General features: G+C 40.4%; 1 protein-coding gene across 1 annotated transcript; it reads left to right on the forward strand.

The window, feature by feature from the left end:
- The first annotated feature begins 1,075 nt into the window (after window positions 1–1,075).
- On the forward strand, window positions 1,076–27,503 carry ppp1r14bb (protein phosphatase 1, regulatory (inhibitor) subunit 14Bb). Its single transcript, XM_040141430.1, has 4 exons — window positions 1,076–1,657; window positions 24,089–24,172; window positions 24,267–24,299; window positions 24,439–27,503. The coding sequence occupies exons 1-4, from the start codon at window positions 1,457–1,459 to the stop codon at window positions 24,505–24,507; spliced, it is 387 nt and encodes a 128-aa protein (XP_039997364.1). The 5' UTR covers window positions 1,076–1,456; the 3' UTR covers window positions 24,508–27,503.
- The last annotated feature ends 180 nt before the right edge of the window (window positions 27,504–27,683 follow it).

Below are 27,683 nucleotides of genomic sequence, written 5' to 3' on the forward strand. Positions count from 1 at the left end.
GGAGAGACATTATGAATTTTGCTCCCCCTGTCTTTCCCTCCCCCTTCACTTCACACTCTTATTATTATTAAAACTCTTGTTATTAACCAGCCTAGCTGGGGTTTGGGGTTCCCTGCTGCTACAACACAATGGACAGACTGTAAAAAAATGCGACTGGTTTCCTGCTAATGGAACACCTTCAGTGGTTTTATCCCTGGCATAGTCTGGTGATCAAACAATGAAACATACAAGTTAAATTCCAAAACCAATCCCAAACTAGAAAAATCCAGCTACTCTCCACATATGATACAGTGCGTAATATTTGAAGCAAAAAGCTAAATTCAACAAACATGGGATACATACAATAATTGCAAAATATAGGGTTATCTTTCCACACAGTGTGGAATGTAGGTGTGAAATTTTGCCTGTAAACATTTCATTCCTGAGGAGACATTTTAACTGTTGTGAACAAGTCAAACGAGCATTCAAATAAGTGTTTGAAGCAATTAGGCCCCTGGGCAAACTGGAAATTTGTGTAATGCTGCGTAAGGACAAAAGTGCTGCACAGTGCACTGCATGCCTATTAGGTCTGCAGGTCTCCAGTATATAATGGTTTACCTCTGGCAGGTTAATAGTGCACAGGATGACAAATGATAGGATGAGAAAGTCAAAAAGCTTGTCAAACGTTAATCTCTTAACTAAGTATCCATAAGTCACCGTGGATAATGAGTATGTGGGGTAAGAGCACAAAGACCAAATTAAATGTGTGTCTTTGACGTTTATATTTGATGATGCTTGCGGTAGAGCATGTCCTTCAAGTGTGTTGGAACGTGTTAAAATGAGAAGAGTGAACTCTTGGAAGGGGGGGGGGGGGGTCAAAATTGAAAGCTGAGAGAATGGGGGAAGTTATATGTGAAAAGAAACCGGACAGCAGTCGGTCAAATGGTTTTTAAAGAGGGGGAAAGGTTTTCTCGTTTTTTTAAATCTCTTTTTTAGTCGCGTTACGTCGGACGCGCTCGAGTCCAGCCAGAGAGCACGCGCGCACCTCTCGTGGGGACAGAGAGTAAGAGAGAGAGAGAGAGAGAGAGACGTGTGATTTCTCTTTGTACTGAATGAAGAGTTGAGGCCGGCTCTGCTGCTGCTACCTTCTCTTTTTATATAAGCAGAGTTTGCATGCTGTAAATAGCGCAATAAGCCGGTTACACTTTACGTTACAACGTACCCGTCGTTCCGGTTTGTGTTGTGGAAGCGGCCGGCCACCGCCAATGTCCCTTTGAAAGATTTTGAACAACAAAAGCATCAGGTTCGACGTTGTTTCTTCGGGGGATCTGAAGTCACACATCTATCAGTCGGGATTTTTCGGTGCGGAAAAAGCGAACAGCCGCGCGTCCACAGACCTCTTTTCGCTTCCTTTCCGTCGCCCCTTTCACACTTCCACACCTCCGGGGTTTCCCCCCCCCAAAAAAACCTAGCGACCATGGCTGCTGTAACAAGCCCGGAGACGAGCCCTCAACCCCGGGTATATTTCCAGACGCCGGCCGGCACCACGGAGGAACCGGAGACACCGGTTCGGAAGCAGGGACGCGTTACCGTCAAATACGACCGCAAGGAGCTGAGGAAGAGACTGAACCTGGAGGAGTGGATTATCGACCAGCTAACGGACCTCTACGACTGTGAGGTACAGACCCGAACAATAACCGGCCTCGAAACCGATCGAACATATTGATCAGGCGACTCTGCTAAGTAATAGGGCTCAACGGTATAGCCTGATAAGTCAGTTTATCAGCCGTGGGGCTTGTCTCTTTGTCAGGTCCTAAAGCAAACTGTTGATAAAGAAACGTTAATGGGCCCTTTGTCGGAGCTTTTGGCCTAGCTTCGCTTGTTCTATAGCCTGTAGTATCTGGGCCATATGCAAGAAGCTAGATGAGGCAGTGAAGGCAGAAAAATAGGAAACAACGTGAGCATGACAAGAAGTGATAAACTCGTGTCAGACATTTATATCAGTTAGATTAAGACCTCATGTTTAAACTTCAGTCCTCCACCCACAGGTAGGCCAAATGTAGCATATGCCGCTTTATAGCATAATCGTGAAATGGACAGCCTCTACTCTCTGTTCTGATTGGCTGAAGCTGTTTTAAAGCACACCTGTGAATTAATCTAATCCAATATTAATGGCTGACTGGAAATTACAACTTGTATCATAGGTTTTCTCGTCAAAGACATTTTTTTAACTGCTGTTTGAGAGCTGTTTTGGCTAAAAAAAAAAAATCGTTATCAGCATCACTTTTTAATAGCAATAACTCAAAAATTAAATTGAAAGAAAAACAGACTTGTGTCTGGTCGTGTCTTTAGTTTATGTCTTATCTTGACCCTTGTTGCATGCCCCCTCCCACCTTTCTTGTCTCTCCTACTTGCAACCTTTTAAGTAAAGAAAGAGCTGAGGGAGGGTGAGTGAGCTACTTTCATCAGGCAGGGGTCATTGGGGCCAACAGGAGACATGTGAGGTGATACTGAGGCATCTGGGTAGGGGGTCCAGTCATACATTTTGTCAGGGGGGCCCTTTTAGTGAACTTCTTGGTTGTAGTGTTAACTTTGCATAACCATCAGGTGTGGTACAATGTAACCTGGCGGCAGCTGTGGTGTAGCTGCTGGCGTCAGGAGTTGGTAAGCTCAGTAGAGTCGATGACTCTACTGAGCTGGCATTGGCCCACATTCTATTCCTAGCCTGAGGAGTACGACGACTTAACAGGTTTGGAGAATTCCTAGTAGGCTAATGGACAGAAAAAACAAGAGTGCAGGAGGCTGGTTGCTAGAAGCACAATCACACTTACAGCAGGTTTTTACTTAAAAAAAAAAAAAAAGGTAATTCTTTTTGTAGCTACAGGGTAAAAACAGTAATGCAGTTTTGCTTGTTGATGTGCTGACCCTATCCTCCAGAGACTCTTCCGGGGTCTGGTCGTCTCCACATTTACACCTGAAAGTCTAAAATCCGTTCCACTGATGAACTGTAGCTAAACTGTAATCAGATATTATTCCAAGTCAGTGTTAACAAAAACTTACTTAAAAACTAACTCTCTTGTCATGTGGTGTAAGAACACCAGATTGTAGTCTGTCCCACATTTGTCTCTACTAAGGTTGTATCCTACTTTCTCTGAGGTTTTAGTGGCAGTCGGTGGGATATCTCGTGAGACGTGGATAATAGAGTGGCAGGGATATGACAGAGGCTCATGTGCCAGCATAAATGATCAAATGGCCTGCAGAGGATTTTAAAATCAGTGTGCTCTGATTTTCTGCCAATGATGGATTAATATGCTATGCGTCAAATCTGTGTAGTGTTAAAAAAGTATGAGTAAATGTGTTCAGGAGAAAAGCTTAGCAGTACTGTGCTTGTATATTTGACCTTTTATAATTCAACAGAAGACAGTCAAAGGGGTTTTGAAATACTAATCTTTTTAGATCTTATTTTTAAAACTTTGTGTGCCCTTAGATCCCAGTGATCGATAGGAGACAATCGGTGCAATTTCAAGTACAGATATTTCTCTTTCTCAGTGTAGATTCAGTAATTAATTCACCCATCTTGCATCCATCTTTCCTTCATTCACTAATCCACATTCACTAGTGCTTTAATGCACAGATTGCATATTGTGAGTCCTCTTTTCAACTTCATAAACAGGGTCACAAAGAGCAGGCATTTCAAATCATACTTGTGTAAATGGGCCATTAATGATTTATTTCACATTTTTGGACACACATTTCTCATTAACCTCTAATTACAATGCCTATATTTGGCATTCATCCACAGTAGTTCCCCCTTTTCAGTGTCCGGATCCTATCCCTGCCTAGGCTGTTAGACAACAAAGAGATGAATTTTCAGTCGGTTCACTGATGGAGACACATTGGGCTCATTTAGACAGGGAATGGTGGAGCACGTGCTACTTAACAGTGTAATTAGAGAGGCAGCTTTAGCTGGTCAGGGGGCCAAGCTGGAATTGGGAGAAACCTGTTCACTGACAAAGACAAGGAGCATGTGGCTTGGGTTTTATTCCGCTTTTTTTTCACCTTCCTTGCTTCATCTTTCCCCTTTTATTGCCATGTCTCTCCTTTGCTCTGACTCATGTCATAATCCATATTTTCATTTGTCACCCCTCATTATTTCCTATCTATCAGCCTTCCCTTTTCTCTCTCCTTTTGTGGATACATATTTCAACTATTAATAAAACTGCATGTAGTATGTTTAACAGGGAATTCATAATGAGCTGTTTTCCCATTCATATAATCCCCTTAAACATACTAAAAGCAGTAAGCCAGTCATTTCTGCCAGACAGCCTGTCAGATATTCATCCAGCCACTTACTCAGCCTATCAGTCAGAGTTGCTATGGTTAAAAGTGAGGAGTCGAGCCTTCATATGATTCCATGGCAACAAGGCTTATTAAATGTTTATGTTGGTTAACCATGCAGTGGAAAAAAGGCTTGTGTCCGTTTCATGAAAGAAAGCTTGGTGAAATTTCATCATTTCCAAAAAGCCCCTGTATTTTACTCTGGATTATAATTTTAGCTGTTCAGTTATTATATCAGCAGGGCCTTAGTACGTCCTTGCAGTTGATGTTAATATGGTATTTGCCTTGTTCAGAAAAATACTCCTGAAGCACTCCTGCCCAGCCAGTGGTACTCGTACCCCAGGGGATATTTCTGCAGTTGATAGGGGGTCCTCTGATTTGGAAAAAAAGGAAATAATTATTCAGTATATCAATGTACTCAATATATGGAAATGTATTTTTTAAAATATATATTTACATATTGAGTCAAATGTAACACCTGAACACCACATGTCTGCTTTTGAGAGTTAGGAAGTGAGCAGAATAGTCTAATAAGTTAGTAATGCAAGTAATGGATAAATGGTTGAAGTTGATAGGCTAGCTAAAAGTAATGAATAAACAGTTGAAATAGTTAACTAAAAGTAATGGAAAAATGGTTGAATTGTTTAGCTTCTGGCACTGACAGATCAACTGTATGAAAAATTCTTGTAACAGTATCCATTTTTATATAATTAATAGTGTTAAAAAACATCCATGACTGGTGGTGTTGATGAAAGGATACTTGAGTTCATCTGATATGTCTTAAAAAAGGTTCAGAACTTTTGCAAATGAGCCTCCAAAACCCACAGTTCCAGGCCATCTCACAGTAAATGTTTTAAACTCAACAATAAACTGTGTTATTTTAAAAAATATTAACACTAAAGTGACAGGAAATGTTAGGATTGGGGAGCATTATGTGGCTCATGACAAAACCAGGGAGTATTTCTCTAAGGATAGATGTTTTTTTTTTTTTAAGTTGTATACACTTTCTCTGTTGTTATAGAGCCCCCACTCTACTACTGGCTTTGTATATAAGGTGCTAAGTGAGTTTAAACTCTCTCAAGGGAAAAGGAAAGTGGGGATTACAATCATCAAGTCCACAACTCCACTTCTAGTAAAATGATTAAATTTCACTCCAGTCTTGGTGCCATTTCCATGGTAACTGGGCTGTTAAAAGTTTATTTGTCAGTAAAGACCTATTTTCTCTCCGTTTGCTGTGTTTCCTGCTCATAGTACACTGGAGCTGGCCAGTACATACATAGTTAACAGTGGAGCGAGTGGGCGGACCGATCCCCAAACTCCAGGGTCCTACGTGGCCACACAGACACACGCACGCACACACATACGCATACCCACACAAATACCCACATGCGCACACAAACACACACACACACCACACGCCACACACACATAAACGCAGATGGGGATACGAGTGAGAACAGAGGCAGGACTGGTGAGCAGGAATGCAATGAACGGGGGAAGAGAAGGGAAAAAAAACTAGAGGGGATGGCAAGAGCAGAAGGAAAATGTAGTAGGAGTAGGCAGGGATGTTAGAGAGCGAGAAAGTGTTTTTGTAACGTGTACCCTGCTACTGCATGCTATATACACTGAGAAAATACAATGACCGTCACAAAAGTTCCCTTTTCTATCTACAATAGCACTTGGTCAGACACTGAAAACAATTCAATGACTTCTGACAGCTAAATAAACAGAATAACTTTTTCTCACTTTGAGTTGAAGGTGTTGTAAAGCAGTAAACTAGTTTGTTGATCACTAAGAAGACAGTTTGTTCTTTGTTTTTCAATCCTTCTTTTACAGTCACACCATAAACAAACCATCACTCAGGGGTTCCCCACATATATCACAAGCCAGGAAGGCTAGTAGAGCGTATATCCCCTTTAACAGTGTTTGGCTTTATTTTAGTTAAAGAGTAGCAGTTTTAAACCTCATTAGTTGTTGTTGGTTATCAAAAATGAACCTGAATAAGACATTAATTGTAGACCTGCTAACTCCTTAGTCACTGTGTTTGAAAGCAGCAGTTAAATACTAAATATTAGATCAAATTTAAACAATTCTGCAAGTCCCTGTTGAAATATTGTATTTTACAATTTCGTCATTGTGTTGTCATTGACCAGCCATTGTTTTGTTTTTTTATGGTGGTGTTGGGAGATTTCCACAATACCCCAGCAACTATCTGAGTAAATGCTGACTGTGTCTGTAAAAATATATGTAAATGTAGTGGGTCTAAAACTGTGTTGTGTTGCATAGTGGACAAAAAAGTCTTCTCTAATTAACAAATTTATGCATGAAAATAAATAAATAGCTCCAAAAGGTAAAAATATCAAACTGTTCACTTCACACGTGTTTAAAGTAAAATGCGCAATATAGCAAAAACAACTGAAGTAAACAAAGGTGAAGAAAAGGTGAATCTTCCTAGGGAAAAGTACAAAATGAAAGAGAAAATAATACTAGCTGAAGTGCAGCACATACAATTAACACATACAGTTAAAGAAAATGTTACAGAACATTTCCTTTAAGTAGAAAGTGTGTAAATTCAATACTAAAACATATTTACTCCCATAAAACATATTAACAACACTTTAAAAATGAAGGAAAAAAAGGAAATATAACACTGCAAGCGTTTATTTGTACCCTTCAAAATAAGTCCGCACCAGATCCATATAGGATTATACAGAAATTTAAATGCCCTGTTCATTATTTTGAACATAAGCATTACTACACAAACACATTATAATGAACAGCATATGCTCTTCCGGCCATATTTTATCCCTATGAGGAACTTTTGTAAATTGTTTATTCCTTAATTGTGTTGTCTCATTTTCACTTTGAGTCTGTTGTGGTCTCCAACAACAGACAGTTATAGAAATGATGCATCCTGGCGTTGTGTGTCTGTATAAGTAGGTCCTCATAGATAAATGGGGAAGCCTAACTGTGGGAACAGCTCTAATTTCATAGCTTTGCTGGTGATGGATTAAGTTGGCCTCTGTTACTGACTTCACACTGTAATAGGACACACACCCATGCACAAAAACACGTAGAGTGTGCAACATTTGCTTAAACCTTACACTGAAAGGTCTGAATACCAATCAGTATTACCCCGTTTCAGTCAGGATACGTAAGAGGGTGACTACAAAGAGTGGTTGTTACACAGTGGGAGTGAAAGACCTCAGTGTCTTTGTAAACACCCCCCACACCGCACACACATTAGCACACAGACATGGACATGCACACATCGTGTTAATAGGTTACATGTGGTTCTACATGGTGAACACACAGATCTTTTTCCTGTTTGATGCAGCGTGAGTCAGCATGTACTGTAGTCTGACCTACTGACTGCCCATGTGAGAGTTTTTGAGGCGGTGAGTGAAAAAATCTACCAAGTTAGAGAGAAGAAAAACTGCCAAGAATATTGTGAGTTAGGGAGACTAAGCATGTGTTTTTTTGGTCAGTCTGTGAGTAAGATCGGAAGGAAGTAAAGAACGCCAAGCGAGAGAAGGCATGGATTAAGAAAAAGGGATAGAGAGAGAGAGAGAATGAAGGATGTGAGTCATTCAGAGGAATGTCTATGCACATTGTCACAGGAAGTTTGTGAGAAAGAAGGAGTGAGACAAACACATACAGTACATAGAAAAATGAACAATGTTATCATATCACTTTCCCTCAAAAGCACAGTCTACCCTGCACAAACCTGTCGACACAAACACGCACTCACATGCAAAATGGCTCTTGTGACTGTTTCTGTGTGGAATACAGTTTTTAGGGTTTCTAAACTACCCAGAGACAGCACTCTGGCTGTCAGTCACTTTTAAAAGGGACTGTTTTTAAAGGTGAGTCACGTTTGAGGTTAACGTTTGGTTAATGTTAGGATAAGAGATAAAGGAGTGTAATGCACCACAAAAGTGGGGAATAGATTTTTTTTGACCATTTTATCCTTTTAGCTAATGAGAACAGCAGGGTATCAAAATCATCCAAAATCCTCCATTGTAGGTCATTTTCTTCAGTGCAAAGTATCTGCATCCTTTCAACAAAATTTTTTGCTTAAATGTCAGTGTTTACATTCCAAATGCATTTAGTTGATGGGCAGTACTAATATATAGTGTGTGTACTTCTGTATGCATGAAGGTTTCTTGCATATTTTTCTTTCATATTTTTCTTCCTCTTGCTGTTTCTCCGGGTATTGTGTCTCATAGTCATTGGCATGTGCTCTGTCAGGTGTCAGACAGCATAGCCTCCACAGTACATACTGATTTCCTAACACCTTTCCACCATGTAAACCCTTCAGTATTGTGTGTCAGTACTAGCTAAGCTCGATGAGCTTGTCATTCCACCCTCTGTCACAAAGATTAGTCCATCGGCCAAGTGAAGGGTTTAAATAATAAAGGGTTTAACAAAACCATTTTACAAAGATCACAAGTCAAGCTGGGCATGTCTGGAGATTGCTTATGAAACTGGACTGCCTTCAGCGAATCTAACAGCAGGCGGTGACTTGTTGAAATATAATGAGAAAGTTTACAAAGATGAAAGCGTGTCATCCATTCATACCCTCTTGCAGAAAAAACATTTATATTGTGTGTACAGTTAACAGACTGATGCTGTTAATACAGTATATTTGCTCCAATAAACTTAATGACTGTGATTTATCAAAGTACTCCTTTGCTTCTCTGCTCATTATCTTGAATGATCTACAATGATTCATAGTTTGTTTTCAGAGAAACACTCCTAACCAAAGTTCTGTTTACAGTTTTTTTATACATACACTTCTGAAATCCTTTTTGTGAATGCTCTAGCACCCCTGAGGAGCCCTTTTAAAGTAAGCATGGGCATAATAGAGATGTACTTTGCTATACAGGCCAGTGTTATTACTATATGTGGTTCCAGGGTGTTTAGCTCTAACAGTGCTTTTAAATGAGAGATGCATGTTAGGTCTTGGTGATGCTTGTTTATTGGCATCCATGTTGAAACCATATTAAAATGATGAAACAAACAAAGCCACTGTCCAAATATTTAACAGTTGCAACTACAGTTGAGAGCAACTGGCATGGACACTTTGTATGGAGTCATTATCATCTTGAAGTCGCTTTGTAACTAAAGCCAGCTGCCTGCAGGTTGAGTGAAGTAACACAGATCCACTCCGGAGTATGTATTAGTCCCAGGAGGTGCATTAAGAGCAGAAGCCTGTAAAGCTGTTGGTTAATTGCAGGGAAGCATAATTCAGCTTATGGCTTTATTCACTGTCTCTGATTGTGTTGAATGTATAATGTGTTTATTGTAGTCCAATGACAGATTGTACAAGAGCAGTGCACAATGGCTTCCCTGTTAATACTGTATATGTAGACAAATTGATGGATGATGTCAGACTTAGGATGTGATTTTTAATATTAAATAATTGTAGCTTTCACCAGGTAGTAATGGATGTATGGTCAGGTGGGTTTACAGGAGCAGGCTGCATTGCCAGTGACTCCCTGACCTGATGTCCCTCTCAGGCAGGCAGGCAGGCAGCCACGTTCAAGAGGTTGCCAGGCTAGAGCACCTGTGCCATGTTGGCTTCATATATCCTCCATGATATCACCACAGTGTGAAACCTAACTTAAGCTTTCATGGTATCACAACGTCCTGGACGTCAGGTGGCAGGATTCTTATGTGGTTATGAAAACAGCTCCAGTTAAAATGGCTGGATGAAAGATGTGTGGACAGATGGACAGACAGCTGACGGGCAGATAGACAAATAGACGGGCAATAAAGATGACGGAGGAATAATGTTACCAGTTACTTCTGTCAGATAATTCTAATACTAATGTACAAAAAATCAAATTATGTTAGTTTAGCGGTGCTTCATAAATAGATAGATTCGGTTTCCTTTTTAATTTAATATACGGTATGTGTGTTACGTGACATATTTACTATGAATTTGCATTTACTGTCTGAGTAGGAAGGAACAACTGGCCATATTTGGGCAATGTTTCTGAGTGACAGGAATGATTACTAGTTGCTGATTCATTAGGAAGGAGTCAGTCTGACTCGCTCTCACACACACACACACACACACACACACACACACACACACACACACACACACACACACACACACACACACACACATTCTCACTCACACATGTTGACCTTGGTCACTTTTGGGGACATTACAGAGACTCTGCATTCATTTACTGGAGACTTACCCTAACCTTAACCTAACCCTAAACCAGCTTTTTCTCAGTTGGGTACATGGCTTTTGTGCCCAGTTGGACCAGCCATCCCCAATTAACTGGTCTTTAGTCTGAAATTTGTCCACACACTCACATTCTCAGGATGCTGGAATTAATTGATTGAGTATTGATTGAACAAATAATCAAGTGTTAAGTTATAAAATCTGTACAAGAATTAATACATGTAATGACTTGAGAGAAGAAATTAAAGACAAAGAACAGCAGCTGTGGTAATCTTAAACTGTAATAATGGATACAAGTGATGATTTGTATTCCAGGCAGAAAAAAGAGGATGATCATTTTTGGGACACACACTCAGCAAAAACATTGCCTGAGCTAAATAAAGATTAAAAGGGTAAGAGGCCATTCACTGGACAGTGAAAGTGACTGCCACAGCATTCATTTTTCTCTGTTAGTAACTCATTACCTAAGTTTCATATTTATTCTTTAGTATGTTACTGATTAATATTGTACAGTCTGGACTGCAGATTGCATTTTGCAAAAGTTACATTTTTTAAGGTCAGATAATTGCATGTTTTACATAAAACGTATAAGGATCTTTTCCAATATGAAATATATACTTTAAAGGAAAGTGAAAGAAAAGTATAAATACTTTAATAATCATAGGGAGAAATGACGGCATCATTCAGAAAGAGTTGAGATTCCACCTAGGTTTACTGTTTTATACCACGTCTGTCTGTGTTTTGTTTCTCTCTGTGATAATCTAGTCGAATCTCCCACTTTCTGAGTTTTTTTTTTTATCCTGGAGCTGATTGACTGAATATGGAAACGAACCAAAGCATTAACTTCTTTGATTACCCAGTGTGTTGCCAGCGTTCAAAAAGTCAGAGGTTGTGTTGACGATTGATCAGCATGAAAGAATTATAATAATCTCTAATCCCTTTTGAAATCCACTCGGATTTTATCTCAATCATGGCAGAATGAATTAAAACGCTGCACAAATAAACTTGGAGGTTCCCGTGGAAAAGAGTGGATGAAAACTAATGGAAAAAATGTTTAAATGGAAGCTGAACGACCCTGTAGTTTTGCCAAACTCCACTCGTGCCCAAAACTGCCACAACAAAAGAATAAATCATTCAGTGAATGACATGGCAAATGAACAAATGAATGTCAAGGCCTTGGGTTGTGTTAGTAGTTCTCGCCAAGAGTGACATAATGATAATCTGCTGTAATCCTTGTTTGAATGCATTCTTATTTTAATCTGCACGTAATCTCTTCTTTCAGTCCAACTGTAGTGGTAATGACTCATCTGGCCTGTAGAGGAGGTGTGTGTGTGCGCTTGCGTGTGTGTGTGTGTGTGTGGCGCTTGCGTGTGTGTGTGTGTGTGCGTGCTTGCGTGTGTGTGTGTGTGTGTGTGTGTGTGTGTGTGTGTGTGTGTGTGTGTGTGTGTGTGTGTGTGTGTGTGTGTGCGCTTGCGTGTGTGTGTGTGTGCGCACCTGCGTGTGTGTGTTTGTGTGTCCTTCCTCACTCTTTTTTCTGTATGTATATGTTTCCGTACTTTGTATTATTGGTTGTTTTCTCCCATGATAATTAATAATTGATTGAAAGAGAAGAAGGAAAAATCAATTTGTTAAAACAACTCAGGCTACTTTATCCAATATACCCAAAACACCTGCACATACATACACGAATTTGTGGAGCATTCAGATCTCCTCTTCAGATCTGCCCTCTGTTATACGCTGCAGAAATGACAAACTTAAGAGGAGATGGAGAGTGGAGGTAGAGGGGGAAAGTGTGCCATGAGATGCTGCCAAAATCACATATTCCAGATGAGGGATTTTTTAATTAGATTGGGTTGAAGAGAGAGATGGATATTCTTTGTGTGTGTGTGTGTGTGTGAGACAGCGACACATAGAAGCTGGGTTTCCACCCAAGTACTTTTATGAAAAATCATAAGAAGCAACATGGAAATTGAAAGTAAAGGTTAAAAGTTATCAACCACAATTGATTTGTACACTTTTTATTGCTTCCCAATTTCCAGTTCGGGTTGTCTGACACTGTTTGTTATATTTACTCTATTTGCCTCTACCTAGCTGATAGATCATGCATCAAATTTGTTTTCATTTTTACAACATCATAAGACTTTGCTCAACTGGGCCTGAAAATCTTTGGGTGATACACAGTTTTGATGCATTTTTGGTGCTAACCACTTGTTGCTGTGCAGTTTCTGCACTGCACTACCATCAGATTACGAGTCAATCAAACTGGTGGCACTGGGGTGTCATTACACTTGGGTTTTGACAGTTTGAGTTTCAGTAGGTAATGTTCTTCTTTTTGCCTTTGCCTTTTGCCTTAGGCGTGGTGGCTATTTCAGCCTTAACCATCTAGTTCTTCTATCAATTCTCAAAAAATCACCGTGGATGTGGATGGAAAATTGAAATGCAGCAGTGTGCCATACTGCCACACACTAAGTTTTTAGTATGGCACAGTAAATGGGGAAAAAGCATAAGTATAAGTAAGTTGTGGATCTTTGCTTTGAAGGTTGCTTGATGGTTGAATTGGAACAGCTACTGAAACACAGAGTGAAACTGCTCATGTAGTAGTTTCTGAGCTTGATACAGTGGTGGAGGGGCTGGTCATTACCCCGAGGGTCCAGCAAAGTGACTCCAATGAGAGGGTGAAGCACAGACATGTCCAGTCAACACACAGAAATCACTGACCCATTCAGTCAGGCCAAACAAGCTGATGCGTGAATCATTCAACCGTACAGCGAGCAGCTATGAATATGGGAAGCTCTAGGGGGGTCAAGGTTGGGTGACATTCTACTTTTTAACTCTGCAATAGATTTTTAACTCTCTCTGTGTGTGTGTGTGTGTGTGTGTGTGTGTGTGTGTGTGTGTGTGTGTGTGTGTGTGTGTGTGTGTGTGTGTGTGTGTGTGTGTGTGTGCGCTCTGGGTGGACTTTGAGAGTGAGAAAACCTCAATGGTGTTGGAATCTGGGGTGATTGCTGAATATCTATTGATTGACTGCAGATATTTGATGTGTTGCCTCACTGTGATAATGAAAAGGAGGACATTGTTGCTCATTTCACTTCAGATTATTTTTTCTAGAAAAAAGACCACTGAGTCAAGCCATGTCCACCAGAAGCTCTGTCATTCCCTCCTTGACTAAGTTATCACTTTAATCTATATTACTATGCATCTTTTCATCTCTACTAATGCTATATATATGCTATTGTGACCTAATTACAGTGTAAGAACTACCAAAACTACTGTGCCTGCATCCTAATTATAGCGATGAATGTTTCCTGGCAACATATGAAGATACGTTCTCTGTACTTGGAAGCTGTTACGTTTGGATTTTTCCTGCAATAAGTCTGAAGCAACCCACACAACATCAGTGTGAAAGCATGCCCATATCACTACCAGCAGACTCTGGAGGCTCTGCTTCTTTTTAATTTACATGACAGCTCGTTTGCATTTTATCTGTAGTGAGATAGCAGGAAGGCTGACTGGGCTGCAGAGTCAAAACAGATGGGGGCTCTGGTAGGATATACTAAATGAGGGATACATGTTGTTTTAAGACGGTTTTTTAACAGAACAATACCATTAAGAAGCTACATGTGTCCTTACTTCCAAGAGGTGCATTTAGAGATGCAATAACAAGTTGATTTTTTTTACGAAGAAACTTGTATTGTTTGTAATGTTATCTTTCATAAGTGTGAAGAAAGAACACAGGTAATCTTGGAAAGAGAGAGAGTAAAGAAAATGTGACTAATAAAGTAAATAAATCATATTTTCTAGTCTCTAACCTGAAAGTAGACAGACTGTAAAGAGGCTAGTACTTCGGCTATTTTGCCTGCAGCTCCTTCTCTCTGTTTTTAATATGATTCAAAAAATGTCATCATATTCTGCCGGGGAGGAAGTACATCTACACTGATTAGACGTGCAATAGAGATGAAGACCACACAAACACACACAAAAAAATGTTAATGTCTGCATAATCCAGACTAGATTAGGTAACTTGTATTGCATTGATTATAGATTGCTTTGGTTTCTGGCTCATGGTTGTCTGTGATGCCATATACTCATTACAACAGCCAGTCACCACGATAGATTAATTGTGCGCGTGCGCCATTCACACACACTCACACTCAAACACTAGTATTACTAACGTCACTTTTGCAACTCAGTCCTCTTAAAGTGTTTCTACCATACACACACGCGCTCAGCTTGCCACTTCCCACAGATACCTTCGACATCCCCTCCCCCGTTATCTCCCAAGGTCACGTGCCCAGTCAGGAAGTAGCTGGGTGAGCTGCTCCTTTAACCCCTTGAGTGCTTAAGAGGACAAGACTATGTCAAAACCTAGTACATGGCTGGTCCACATATGGTCTATATGCGAAATTGAGGATATAGTTGAGAACTGTTGTGGAACCACTGTAAACAACTATTTTCAATGGAAAGTAGAGAAAGCCTTCTCGAAAAGTCGCTAAATGTCACTAGATGACATAATGTGCTAAATAGCATATTCATGACATCATTGCGTCATATTTGCATTCTGCCCAGTATCAGCCGCTTTCAGCCATTTATCTGTTTGCTTCTCTCCTACTCTTTGTGCTCACATACGCAGTAATTTAACACAGCTGAATTCCCAATAAAGTTCTGTTGTCAGACAACGGATCAAGTATGAAATAGTGACTGAAACGCGGCCCATCGAGACTACACGTTAACCAGCAGTTACTTCCAAGCCATTTCCAAGCTGCTGCTCTGCATTGCTAAATCCTGATTTTATAACCGTGACGTCATCTGACAAAATCACCATACACACAAGTTTAAAACAATGGTCGTGCTGTGATTTCAGCTATATTTACTTGTAAAGTGATCACTCAGAAAGTTAGAAGCTTATTCACGTCTGTGTCAGCTGCTAGCAGCCAACTGAATGAGACACATAGAGAGGTGTGCCTGTGGAGGGAAAGCCCGACCTTGCGCTCACGGGGCAATACTGGTGACTCTCTTCTACGGAAAGTAGCTGTGGTTTGTCTGAAAAGTTGCTAGATTTGTCCCTAGGTGCTTTTGTGAAGAGAGGTTGCTAAAGGGGTGTGAAAAGTTGGTACATGTAGTGACAAAGGCACCATTCATTTTGAAAGAGCAATAGCCAATGGAGAAAGAGTGCAACACTCAGCCAGCTGATCAATGTTATAACTTCATCACGCAGTCACGTGGCATTCAGGTGAAACTTTATAACTCACTCAGTCAGTCAGTAACAGACATCCGCGTTTATAGGGCTGGCCCCACTGTTGCACTCCAGCCAACAAGAAGAGACCTTTTTATAAAGCTGTGTTTTCTGGGGACACAACTTTCAGAAAAACGTTTTTGTCACCGAAAACTGGTGTTAGAACAAAGAGCCTAAAAAAAAAGGAAGCTGGCATTAGTAAAGTGCCTTGTTATTGTAAGACCAGATTCCTGATAAGCAACTGTTTGTATATGTGTGTGAGACAGAGGGAGATATAAGGGGGTTGGAAAGCAGCAGGCAATGACTGACACAATGCATCCCTACACCCTTGTTAACCCCTCTGTGATTCCTTCGCTCTTACAGTATATTCTCTCTCTCATTCTGCCATAAGTGGTATCATGCCCACAGCAAGGTGGCTGGAATGCTATGAATTGCCTTATTACAAAAGCACTGAGGCTGATTTATACAAGAGCAGCAGAGTGGTAATGCCAGCCAGAGAGGAAGGGCATCAGAGGAGACATAAAGATAAAGAGACAGGGGGAGCAAGACAGGAAGCTGTTTCAAGCCCAGTATTTTTCCACTATTTCCATGCTGGGCTCATCCTCTCTCTCTCTCTCTCTCTCTCTGTCTCTGTGTCTCTCTGCCTCTCTCTCTCTCTCTCTCTCTCTCTGTCTCTCTCTCTCTCTCTCTCTCTCTCTCTCTCTCTCTCTCTCTCTCTCTCTCTGTGTGAGCTTTCGACTTAGAATATTTTTTGTTATTCTGATGAGAAATGAGAAAAGGGTCTGGTAACTTCTCTGGGTCATACATTTCATTATAGGCCACTGGCCATCTTACAAGTTAAAATGTTTCCATATGTCCATAACCATGCATAAGGATTGCTGGCAGATATTTGCACATATCCGCCAGCCTAACCTCAACTTCTTCATTTACCAGTTCGTAATTTACCAACATTTTTCCAAAACAAATTTTGAACTCTGGGAAGGGAGTCAAACAATTATGAATAAATCAGAAAATGCTTTTGTCTTTAGTTTCTTGGTTTTTGAGTCACATGTTGGGTGTTGGCCCAGCTCCAGTTCCATTGCTCAATCAATCAGTGTTTATTTGATACACAGGCCTGCACATACATACAACGAGGGAGTTTAAAGATGTGCCTAAAGGCTCATCTGTGAGTCTTTGTGAGCTGTAGTTATCTTTAAATCCCCCTTCTCTGCATCCACATTCAAATAAAGGTATTTGAATCTTTTTAGTAACATGTTTCATCCCTAAGCCACTACTATCCTGAACTTGAGCAATGCAGAATGTTTTTTTTTTTTAAAGTAGTTTAAATAAGACCATACTTATCATATTAGTGTATGATTGATTAGGAAGCATTTTTTTTAGCTGTTTTGCTACTCTGTGTTTTTAACCTGGATGTCATCCTTGTCAACATCCAAATATATAATCAAGATGTTCTGCTCTTTCAACCATGTTTTTTCACCGTCCTCTAGCCACCCATCTTTTTTCCCAATTCTGTAATCACCTCTTCTCTTAATTTGTTTCTCACCCTCACCTTCATCTGTTGTTCAGCACAACTCAGTGGACGCCTCACAATTACAACTACTTTCCATTGCTGAACTTTAAGTACCGACAAAGTGCTGAATGATTTCTGGCCAAGGCCTCTTGATTTGGACCATTATATAAAGATTATTAAAGTACAATGCAGCTTTTCCAATAAAGATGTACAACATGCTTTTTTTGAGTGCAAAGAGGCAGAAAATCGGTTGTTTTGGTTTCACTATGGACATTACATTCTCTCAGCTATGAGAACCAAAAGACACACTAACAGTCAAACAATCAAAGCAATGCCTGTGCTCACACTACCTGCACATGGGTTTATTTGTGTGTCTGTAAATGGTCATTGTTACAGGTACATATTTTGTACCTGTCTCACAGTGCCAAGTCAACTGGCCAAAGGTAATAGTTTTAATGGAGCACAGACATTAACACGCACTCACCCACCCACCCACTCTCTAATGCACACGCACACGCACACACACACACACACACACACACACACACACACAGTATAAACACAGCAAAAACACTTTCCTGCTTGGAATGACCTCAATACAGAGTCCTGCTATAGTTAGAATTGAAGAGGAAAGGCAAATAGTGATTGTGTAGCGGTGTAAAATCTGCTCTTCGTAACATGCAGATTACATGTAAACCTCTCCTCTCTCGCCATCTGTATTTCCCATGTCTCTCCACCACTGTTTGATGAAATAGGAACTAATTAGCTAGAGAAGCACGTAACAGGGGTAAAAAGAGTAGTCAGGAGTCCGGTTCTTTTCTGATGGATGCGTAAAGTATCACTTCGCCAGACGAGTCAAAACAAACACACACACAAGGAAACTGGAGTGAATGGCAACATTGTTTTGCGCCACGTGGCCCACTTTTCCTACTTCTTCCTCCTTCCTCCATCCTGTCTGCTCCAGCCATCACTTCCCCCTATCTGCAGCTTCCTTCTTCCCCCTCCCCTTTCTCCCTATAGTCTACACAGCCAAGACATTGTCTTTGGCTTTGTAGCAGAATGGGCAGTCAGCCGTCCTGAAGTCTGACTATTTTTATCCTAGTTTTTTTACTGAGGGGGCAGGAAAGCAGAAGTTGCTATTTATCATCCATCATGTAGCTTTTGGTAAGCTTCTTGGTAATTCTTTACATTTTACTTTATTTCTTCTGCACAGTCTCTCTCTGGCCCTCTTTTTTTACACTCACAAATTTACAAACACAGTTTACACCGATCCTATCGTAGGACTCACTTATGTAGTGTGTTACCACTGGAATCCATGCTGGGTAATCCTTGTAGGTGGCCTCTGTGACCTACTTACACGGAGCTTCCCACAATGTTGAGGAATAGGTTTCTATAAATCTTATTACACTACACACACTAACATGATGTTTTATTGTCATTTCATTACTTATGTGTCTATAATCACTGATGGTCCTATTGGCATTTGACTGGTAGCTGGTGAGAATTTCCTCTTCTTGTAATGTAACATCTGCATAGTTCATTTTTCACTGTGTATAGCCTGTAATTGCATGATATGTGTCTCAATTCTATAGACACAAATCTTTGATTCACAGTCAACGTGTTGGCAGTTTTAATCAGATCTGAGGTCAGTTAAAGTACTTTTAAAATTGAATCAAGCTAAAATAAAAACTGTTGACACAAGTCTTTTTAATAAGTGATGTCTATGACCAAACCTCCAAGCAACCCTGACTTTACTTCTTCATCTCTCTGATTCATCAGAGATATTTACAGTAGCCATGATAGGCCTTTTTGTTGTAATTTGTGGGCACTGACCTACTTGTGTAAGTCTGTGTGTAGCTTGTGTTTTTCCAGTGAGGGAGCTGTATCTGTTATTTGATCTGCAGCCGCTACACAGCCCCCTGTGAGAGGAATATTACTATGACCTACACACATACACAACAAGTACATTCTCATATTGTCATGTCTCATTCTGCTCTGGTCTGCAGGCAGCCTCCACAGGCAGTGTGTCTGTCTGTTGCTCTCACAGTGTGGTGGCGAGTGAATCATATTTGTAAGCTTGTCAGGACGAGTGTAATTAAAATTAAAAACCATAGTATGATAAGTCTGTATGCCAATTTATAGTATCAGTTTGTTTCTCAGGTGATGCTGGTGGTTCAGACTGAGTAGTTTTGTGTTGTGTAATTCCGGTTTAACTAAAAATGACACCAGTGTTTTTCTGTGAAAGAAATCACTTGCAGTTAGTTTACCTTGTAACCTATAGACAAACGACTAATGAAAGGAAAAACCTGAATAAATGGGAGGAGTAATGTGATGTGAACAATTAGCTATGGCATTCACAGTTACCTTGGGTCTGTTTCACTAGATTAGCTGGTTTCAATGAGCCTAACATTGGTGTTCCTGGATAACCAGTATCACAATGCTATTTATCATTGAGCTCAATTTAGGGGTGAAATAGAATTAAGTGGTTGAAACATTAGGAATAATATTAAAATATTACAATGCATTATTCATCGATAATCCATTCATTCTCCATAATTACATGTTGGTGGGTTGTTTTTGTTTTTGTTTTTTTTTGTTCTTGTTTTTCTGTTTGTTTTTTATTATGAATAAAAATAGTTTAAAGAAAACTAAGGCTGTTTATGCTGCCAAAACAGGGAGGAAAAAGTACATATACCCTGTGCGTGAGGGCCTGAAGAAAAGATATGAATTCCTGGTAAGATCTGTGACTGAACAGTGTGTGGTTTCTTTTCCAGTAAAAGGCCAGAATGGTTATGCTGTTTTATTTCCAGTCATTATTTTGTTGAGTCTAAAAAGATTTAATTCTCAAAAAGTCAACAAATTTGAGTATACAAAGATCTACACTGTCACGAATCCTCTTGGGAATATATTCAAAATCTGTTTCTGTTTCTCTGTATCGCTTGTCACTTTATTGTAAACCCAGTACTTTTGTCCATGTCAAGATCCTGTAGGAATGATGACTCCCATTCAGTGATCTGATTGGTCAGTAGTCAGGCTGATGACAGGTTTTGATCTGTTCCTTTGTCCACTGTTGACCTGCTCTGCAGCAGTGCAGCATAGGTTACCATGGTGATTTATCACGGTTAAAAGTCAGCCAGCTCTGTGATACTGGAAATTCTGAGGTAAGCCCAAAGATAGTTGGCTAACCCACCAATCTCACTTCATGATAAAGGCCCCAGATCTCGCCCCAGTTGAACAGATATGGGAGATTTTAGAGCAGTGTTTTAGACACCACTCTCCGCACCATCATCACAACACTAAATGAGAGAATATCTCTTGAAATAAGTGTGGTCAATCCCTTCAGTAAGGTGTGGAAAATCTATGGTAAGGAGCGTTGAAGCTGCTCTGAAGGCTTGTGGTGGCAAAACACTTAAGCAAAACTAAATTCCACTGTGGCAGCTGTAATATCATGTATCAAACACCTAAACACAGATGCAGATGTTTTTTGGATGATTACCAGAAAGATTTCCACTTAAGCAAATCCTTTACCGACAGATCACTTTCAGTTCTTCCACACTGCACTGCTTTGTTTACAAGCCCGCAGTGTGTGCCAATACCTTGTAGCCATCTTTTAGTCCGGATCACATCTGCAGCCAACAGTAAAACCCCCCTCCAGACCCCAGACTAGTTCAGAAAGTCAGTCTGCAGGATTGTTTTGGAAATCCTCCCTCGTGATTCCCTGCTTTCTTTGTGTCTCCTCTATGAAGCCTGTCTTCCGGCCTTTTTCAACATCGCTCCCTCCTCCCTCCTTTCTTTCTCTCTCTCTCTCCCCTCTCCCCTACCTTGTCCTGTCTCTCTCGGGCTGCTCCACTCAGCTTCTCCCTCTTCTCGCTATGCTTCTTAGCCTCTTAGGCTCTTACGTTCCCTTCCCCCCTTGCAGATTTACCATGCTGTCTCAAATCATTTTCAAGTAAGCCGTATTAAACGAGTATCACTTATGCTTTCCAGTACATTAAACAGCAGGTACTACATTACATGTACCTTGATTATGTCCCAGAGATTAAAAAAAAAAGAGCCAGGTTGGTATATCATCACTAGAAGACTTGAATTTTTGTATCCATTTGTTTTCTTTCTTTCTGTCCTTCTTTCTTTTCGTTCTTTTGTTCTTTCTTTCTTTCTTTCTCTACTACATGTGATAGCCCATGGAGCCCACATGTTGTGCAGATCAGTCTTTGTGTCAGACTTCACAGCCTGTGTGTGTGTCTGTGTGTGTGTCTGTGTGTGTGTGTGTGTGTGTGTGTGTGTGTGTGTGTGTGTGTGTGTGAGACAGCTTCAATATGTCTGCAGTGTAAGCATGTGTCTGTTTCAGTATATGTTCACCTTTGTGTTTGTGTGCGTGCAGCTTTAATTTTGAAATTCTGTAAGAATTCCAGCTTGTGCGCCTGTTTGAGTGAGTAAGTATGTTTGTAGTTTTTGTCACACTGTTGCTTGAATGTCTTACACTCATCTATTGTGTGTTTGGCAGTTTTTCTGCACATTTTTGTCTGTGTTGTTGCTTACAGTATGTCTGTATGTAAACTTGTTTGTGTGTGTGTGGGTGTGGGTGTGGGTTACTCTGCTGACAGTAAGTCTGTCTGTCACCTCCAGTCTCTATCTCACACACACAGGCTGTCCTGCTCTGAATTAAATCCTTATACCCCACCCTCTCCATACACAGACTCGCACCAACACACACACACACACACACACACACACACACACACACACACACACACACACACACACACACACACACACACACACTTCTTCTTGCTCAGACATATTAATGCTCATTTCACAATTCTTTAATCTGTGTGTGTGTGTAAGGTGTGTATAACAGAGAGGATGTGTGTTGGAGTTTTCACTGAAAAAAGAAAACATTCGGTTAATGTGACACCAAATGTGCACACGCAGCATGCTGTGCCTGTCTGTCTGTGTGTTTGTGAGTCTACATGACTTTGTGTGAGAGTGTGTGTGTGATGGGGTAGGGGGCAGTTGGGCAGGTGCAGAGACAGCTGGTGTGGGCAATTCTAAAGGAGGGGGAGGACGAGAGTCAGAAAAATTCCTAGAGAATGACATGAATATAGGGTAGCAATTGAGCTGAGAGGGGTAAGTGTGTGTGTGTGTGTGTGTGTGTCCGGTGGTGAAGCGCATAGATAGCACACAGTGAGCTAGTGTGCATGAGTAAGACAGATGGAGAAACGGAGAAAGTGAGGGAGGCTGTTAAATCACTTTTTATACAGCAACAGATCAATCAGAAAAAGAACTGATTGGATAAACGACATCAGTTCTATAAGCTTTCTATACTGGGGTCATCTTATCAGTCTCAGGCAGTAATTGCTTTGTTTATAGTAAAAGTGCATTGGTGTGTATTTTTCATTTACTGTAGCTATTACTGTTTGAATGGGAATGTGAATTACAAGAGCATTTTGAATGGCTAAAGTTAATATCTAACGTTCTGTGCAGTTTTAAAAATGTATGTTGACTCAGCTGATTTCACCCTTTTGAGATTAACAACAGCATGTTTTCACTTGAAGCAATAGTGTGACAGTCAGCAGTTTGCAGGGAAGCAAAAAATAAATGTGACCCATTTTGTGCATTAGATTTGAAGGTTTGTGGTTTGTGCTCATTTCTGATGCAGACATTTAGTGACATTGTAGTTTTTATTGTAATAATCAATCAAAATCTACATCCCTAATCAATGTTACAGGTTTTAGGTTTATTTCTTTTGTGCCACGAATATGACCCGGTGTTAAAACCATAATTCATCATTTTAGGAAATACACTTATTCACTCTCTTGCCGAGCGCCCAAAGGTCGATACAATTGTCATATCTGTAAACTAACTATGAAGCCTCATACAGCCGCCTGTTTAGCTTAGCTTAGCATAAAGACTGGAAACAGGAGGAAACAGCTAGCCTGGCTCTGTCTGAAGATAGCAAAATCCACCTCCTAGAACTTCTGAAACATGTTATATAAGTAACATGTTATATATTTTGTTTGTTGAATTTGTACAAAAACACAAGTATAAAATTACTGCCAGTCATTTGTGCATTTTGACAGAGCCAGGCTACCTGTTTTCCCTGTTTTTTTTTATTTTTATGCTAAGCTAAGCTAATTGGCTGCTGTCTGTAGCTTCATATTTACCATACAGAGATGAAAGGGGTATCAAATCTCACCGAGTAACTAAATTAACGCTGACGCACATACAGAGTTGAGTCACAGTCATGTGAAAGCTATATGCCTTTTATTTTGAACACTGGCTATTACAACTGAAGAACTGGAGTTGGCTTTCTTTATTCAGACCAAGCATTTTCACAAACTGTGTGCACATAAGGAAGATATAATTAGGCAAACAAATATTGCATTTGAATAGACATTATCTTTTTTTTCCATCCTTGATCAAGATTCAGTGTTACTGAAATATTCCGTCTACTTGCCTGTTTCTCTTTGTTTCTCCTCTCTTTTCTCTGTCATGTACATGTGGGGTGATGGGAGGACACTGCCCTCTAGTGTTCAGAAATGGACATTCATCAGTCAATGTTACCACGTCATACAGAGAGACAGAAATGCCGGTGGTGATCTATTTGCAGACAACCACATAACATAAACGCAGGGACTAAGAATAGAAGGGATGATGAGCATTTCTTTCCACGTGTCCATGAAAGTCCATGACAGTGAAATGTCACTTTTGGTTACTCAGGCACCGTGCGAACCACCCGACTTTTTTCACATTGTGTGCACACTTGGAATTTTTTCCCATAAATCTGCTCTAATCTGTTCTCCTCTTATTATTTGTGTTACAGGAGGAGGCCATCCCAGAACTTGAGATAGATGTGGATGAGCTGCTGGATATGCCCAGTGACATTGAACGGGCAGCCAGGGTCAAGGTAGGACACACTTGCATACTTGTGTCAAAGCATGCAGGGGGACCCACGTGCAGAAACGAGGCATCAATTCATACTGTCTTCATTTGTTTTACAGGACTTACTGGTTGACTGTTTTAAACCTACTGAGGTGAGAAATCTTTCCTTCGTCCTTTCCCCACTTCCTTTGATCGGTCTACCCCCTTACACTTTACCCCCAAATCAGTGGCCTGTGGATTTTTTGTTTCCGAATCCACCTCATGTGCCTTGTCCCTCCTGTCTCCCTGTAGGACTTCGTCTCAGAGCTGCTCGACAAGATTCGAGGGATGCAGAAGCTCTCCACGCCTCAGAAGAAATGATGGCATCCCCCCCTCCTCCTCTTCCTCCCCCACATCCTCCCCCCCTCCACCTCAGCCCTAACCTCTCGTCTTCCTATCGCTCCCCATTCTTCTTTATTTTAACGTCAGTTTTCTTCATGAAATGCGCAAACTGAACTTTGTTTCCTCTTGTTGTTAGCCCCTCTGTTCTAATCCCCTTTCTTGTTTTTTTTTTTTTTCTTTCCATCTCTTCCTCTTCCCTTGTTGCCTGGATCCAGTCCAATAAATCGCTCTTATTTTTCATTTTATGACCTTCCCCTCTTGTTTGTTGAACTTCTTCTTAAAAACTATCAGCAAAGAAAAAAAAAACTAAAGACTTCATCAGATGACAACCAGCGATTCATTGGTCTTAATCCAGGCACTGTCCTTTCCTCTTTTTTTGCACTCCTGCTCCTCCATCACCCTTTACATGGCTTTACTCCTCTCCCCCATCCAGCTCTTCTTCCTCCCACCCTCTCCTGCACGACTCTCCATCTGTCTGTGGAGGAAGAGGAGGGGAGCTGAGATGAGGTGAACCCCATAATTACTGGGATCGGAGCAGCCGAGAGTGGGAAGAGGAACAAGAGGCAGAGTCGGCAACAGCCAAGAAAAGAGTGGGAGGGTGAAAAATGAAGGAGGGTTGGAAGGTGGAGGCAGCCAATCATTGCTTATGTCTCTACCAATGAGATTCCTTATTTTTATTTTATTATCTGTAAGGGGTTTAAAATTGTATATGATCCAGCTACCAACCATTATTCTTATGCTGTTTTCTGGTTCAGTTTGAGGGTATGGGGAAATTCACTTGACTTTAGTTTTTTAATTAATTAACTTTTTGGGGTCAGTACAGCTCATTTCCCCCTTAATCAAAGGCATTTGCTACAGTGGTGCATTTCAAGACTGTCTTTTTTTGGTGTGTGTCTATTGAAAAATCTGCACTATGTCATTTTGGGAGGAAAATCTGAATTTCTGACCACAAAGAATATTGTATGGTGTATCTTTAGTACAGCAAAGAGGCAAATTTGATCCTTAGAATAGTTGTTGAACCTAAAAGAAAGTCACTGGTTGGCTGTGGTGGTCGTACGGTCCGACCAATTTTAGAATTCAAATCTTCCTTTGAGGGTAGAGTAGAAGTAGGTTCTTTTAGGGTTGGATGTGCTTGACTAGAATTCTTGCAGAAAGTATGTTTTTCTTTCCTCGATTGCGTAGTGCAGTCCTAAGAGAGGCTCTTTAGAAGCCACTGCTGTCCAGCCTGCACATACATATGTATGTCTGTGTGTTGCTAAATGCTACGTGTGTATGTTGCTACATAATGTAAGGCAACATTCATAATAGGAGTGTTTTTCAGGCCTGTATATTCTGCTGTTCTGTACGACAAATTTGATCTTTAGTATAGGACTGGTTCCTGTTTTTGTTTTTTTTTTTTTTTTTGTTTTCCTGATGCATTTTGTTACACACACATACACACACACACACACACACACACACACACACACGCACACACTGACAGTCCGACAGGGGGACCTGGAACAAAGCTGCCTTGTCTTTTTTTATCCCCCCCCCCTCTTTCTCACTGTCTCCCCTTTTTCTAAGAAATTATGTAGTCCACCACATTGTTTTTTATGTTTGGCAGACATCATTTCGGAGCGGTCACATGTACTTGGAAACTCTGAAAATGTCTTTTCAGCTCCATGTTGATGTGGAGACGTACCGACCTCTGCCTGTCACATCACTAGAGCCACGGATGAGATGTCTGAATAGGAGGGATGGAGGCCACTGTTTCAAATTGAAGCTGTCTAAATGCATTCAACCCTTTTTTTTTCTTTTTTTTCTTCTTTTCTCTCACTCACACACACACACACAGGCAACCCTTGAAGCGGAAACACATTAGCAAACACAGCTGCCTCTTACACGGATGTGTTCTCATGCACACCCCAACACCAAGTGCAGAGAGAGAGAAATGGAGAGAGAGACAGGTCCTTTTTAGCTGTCACAAATACCATGTTTCCCTACAGCAGCTGCCAATCATCTCCAAGAGTAAGCCATCCGTTTCTGATCCTGAGCCAATCAGATCAGAGACCAAAGCCCTTCGGCCAATAGGAGATGCAGTAACATTTGCTGTGATTCCTGTGACCAATTGCTAACACCTGCGGTGACAGCAGACCTCCACTGTCTGTCTTTCTCTCTCAGCACCAAAACACACACACACAAACACACACACACACACACACACACACACACACAAGCACGCAAACACATACACACACTGGCCCATTTTCATCTTGCTACTCTGTCATTTGTCCCTGGCATCCCCTCTGTCCTCCTCCCATCCTTTTTCATCCTTCTGTCAACCCTCTCTTTCTATCCTTTCTTCAGTTTTGTTTTTTTTAAAAAAACAGATGTTGCCTTAGGTGTTATTTATGTTACACAAACCAAATAAACGGGAGACATTCATTTTTAAAAAGGTAACACAGTGCTAAAAATGTGTTACTGAGCAGAACTGCGGAATGTGAAGATTCTCAGATCTTCTGTCGCTCCTTTTATCTTTTTTTTTTTTAAAAACAAAATGAGATTTGTTGGGTTTTTTTTGTTTGTTTGTTTGTTTGTTTGTTTTTTTTTTAGAAGTGAGTGTTTAATACGTAGGCCTTGATACAGTGATTCTGTTTAGATAAAACAATGTTCTTTACATTTACATTGAATACTGGTCTGTTTTTATTGTGATCATGACACTTCTTGATGCCAGGCCTTGGATTAACATATAGTTGAACAAAAATCCATTCAGATACACTTTGGTGTGACTGCTTTTGCTTTCCTGGTTGCACTTCCTAATCAAGTGCTGTCTGCAGTTTTGATATTTCGATTGGTCAGATTGTACCATGCAAACTCAATCAGTAGCTGAATTTGAGTGGATTTTCATTCCTAAATCCAGGTTTGGAATATACCTTCTTAGACTGTTATTGAGAAGTCTGTTTTTTTACTGTTGGGGAAAATTGCAAAAAAAATATATATACTGATTATTATCATTGAGGCTAAATACAAGAGCTAAACCATGTGGACTGAAGGAGTGGTGGTGATTTTTTTGGACAATGATTAGATCAAACCAACAAACAAATGTAGCAATATCAACAACAGGTCTTGTTTTTGCCCAATTTTGTTACACTTTTATGCAACTTTAATAAAAA

The sequence above is a fragment of the Xiphias gladius genome, chromosome 12, assembly GCF_016859285.1.
Source record: "Xiphias gladius isolate SHS-SW01 ecotype Sanya breed wild chromosome 12, ASM1685928v1, whole genome shotgun sequence".
In the NCBI taxonomy this organism is placed as follows: domain Eukaryota; kingdom Metazoa; phylum Chordata; class Actinopteri; order Istiophoriformes; family Xiphiidae; genus Xiphias; species Xiphias gladius.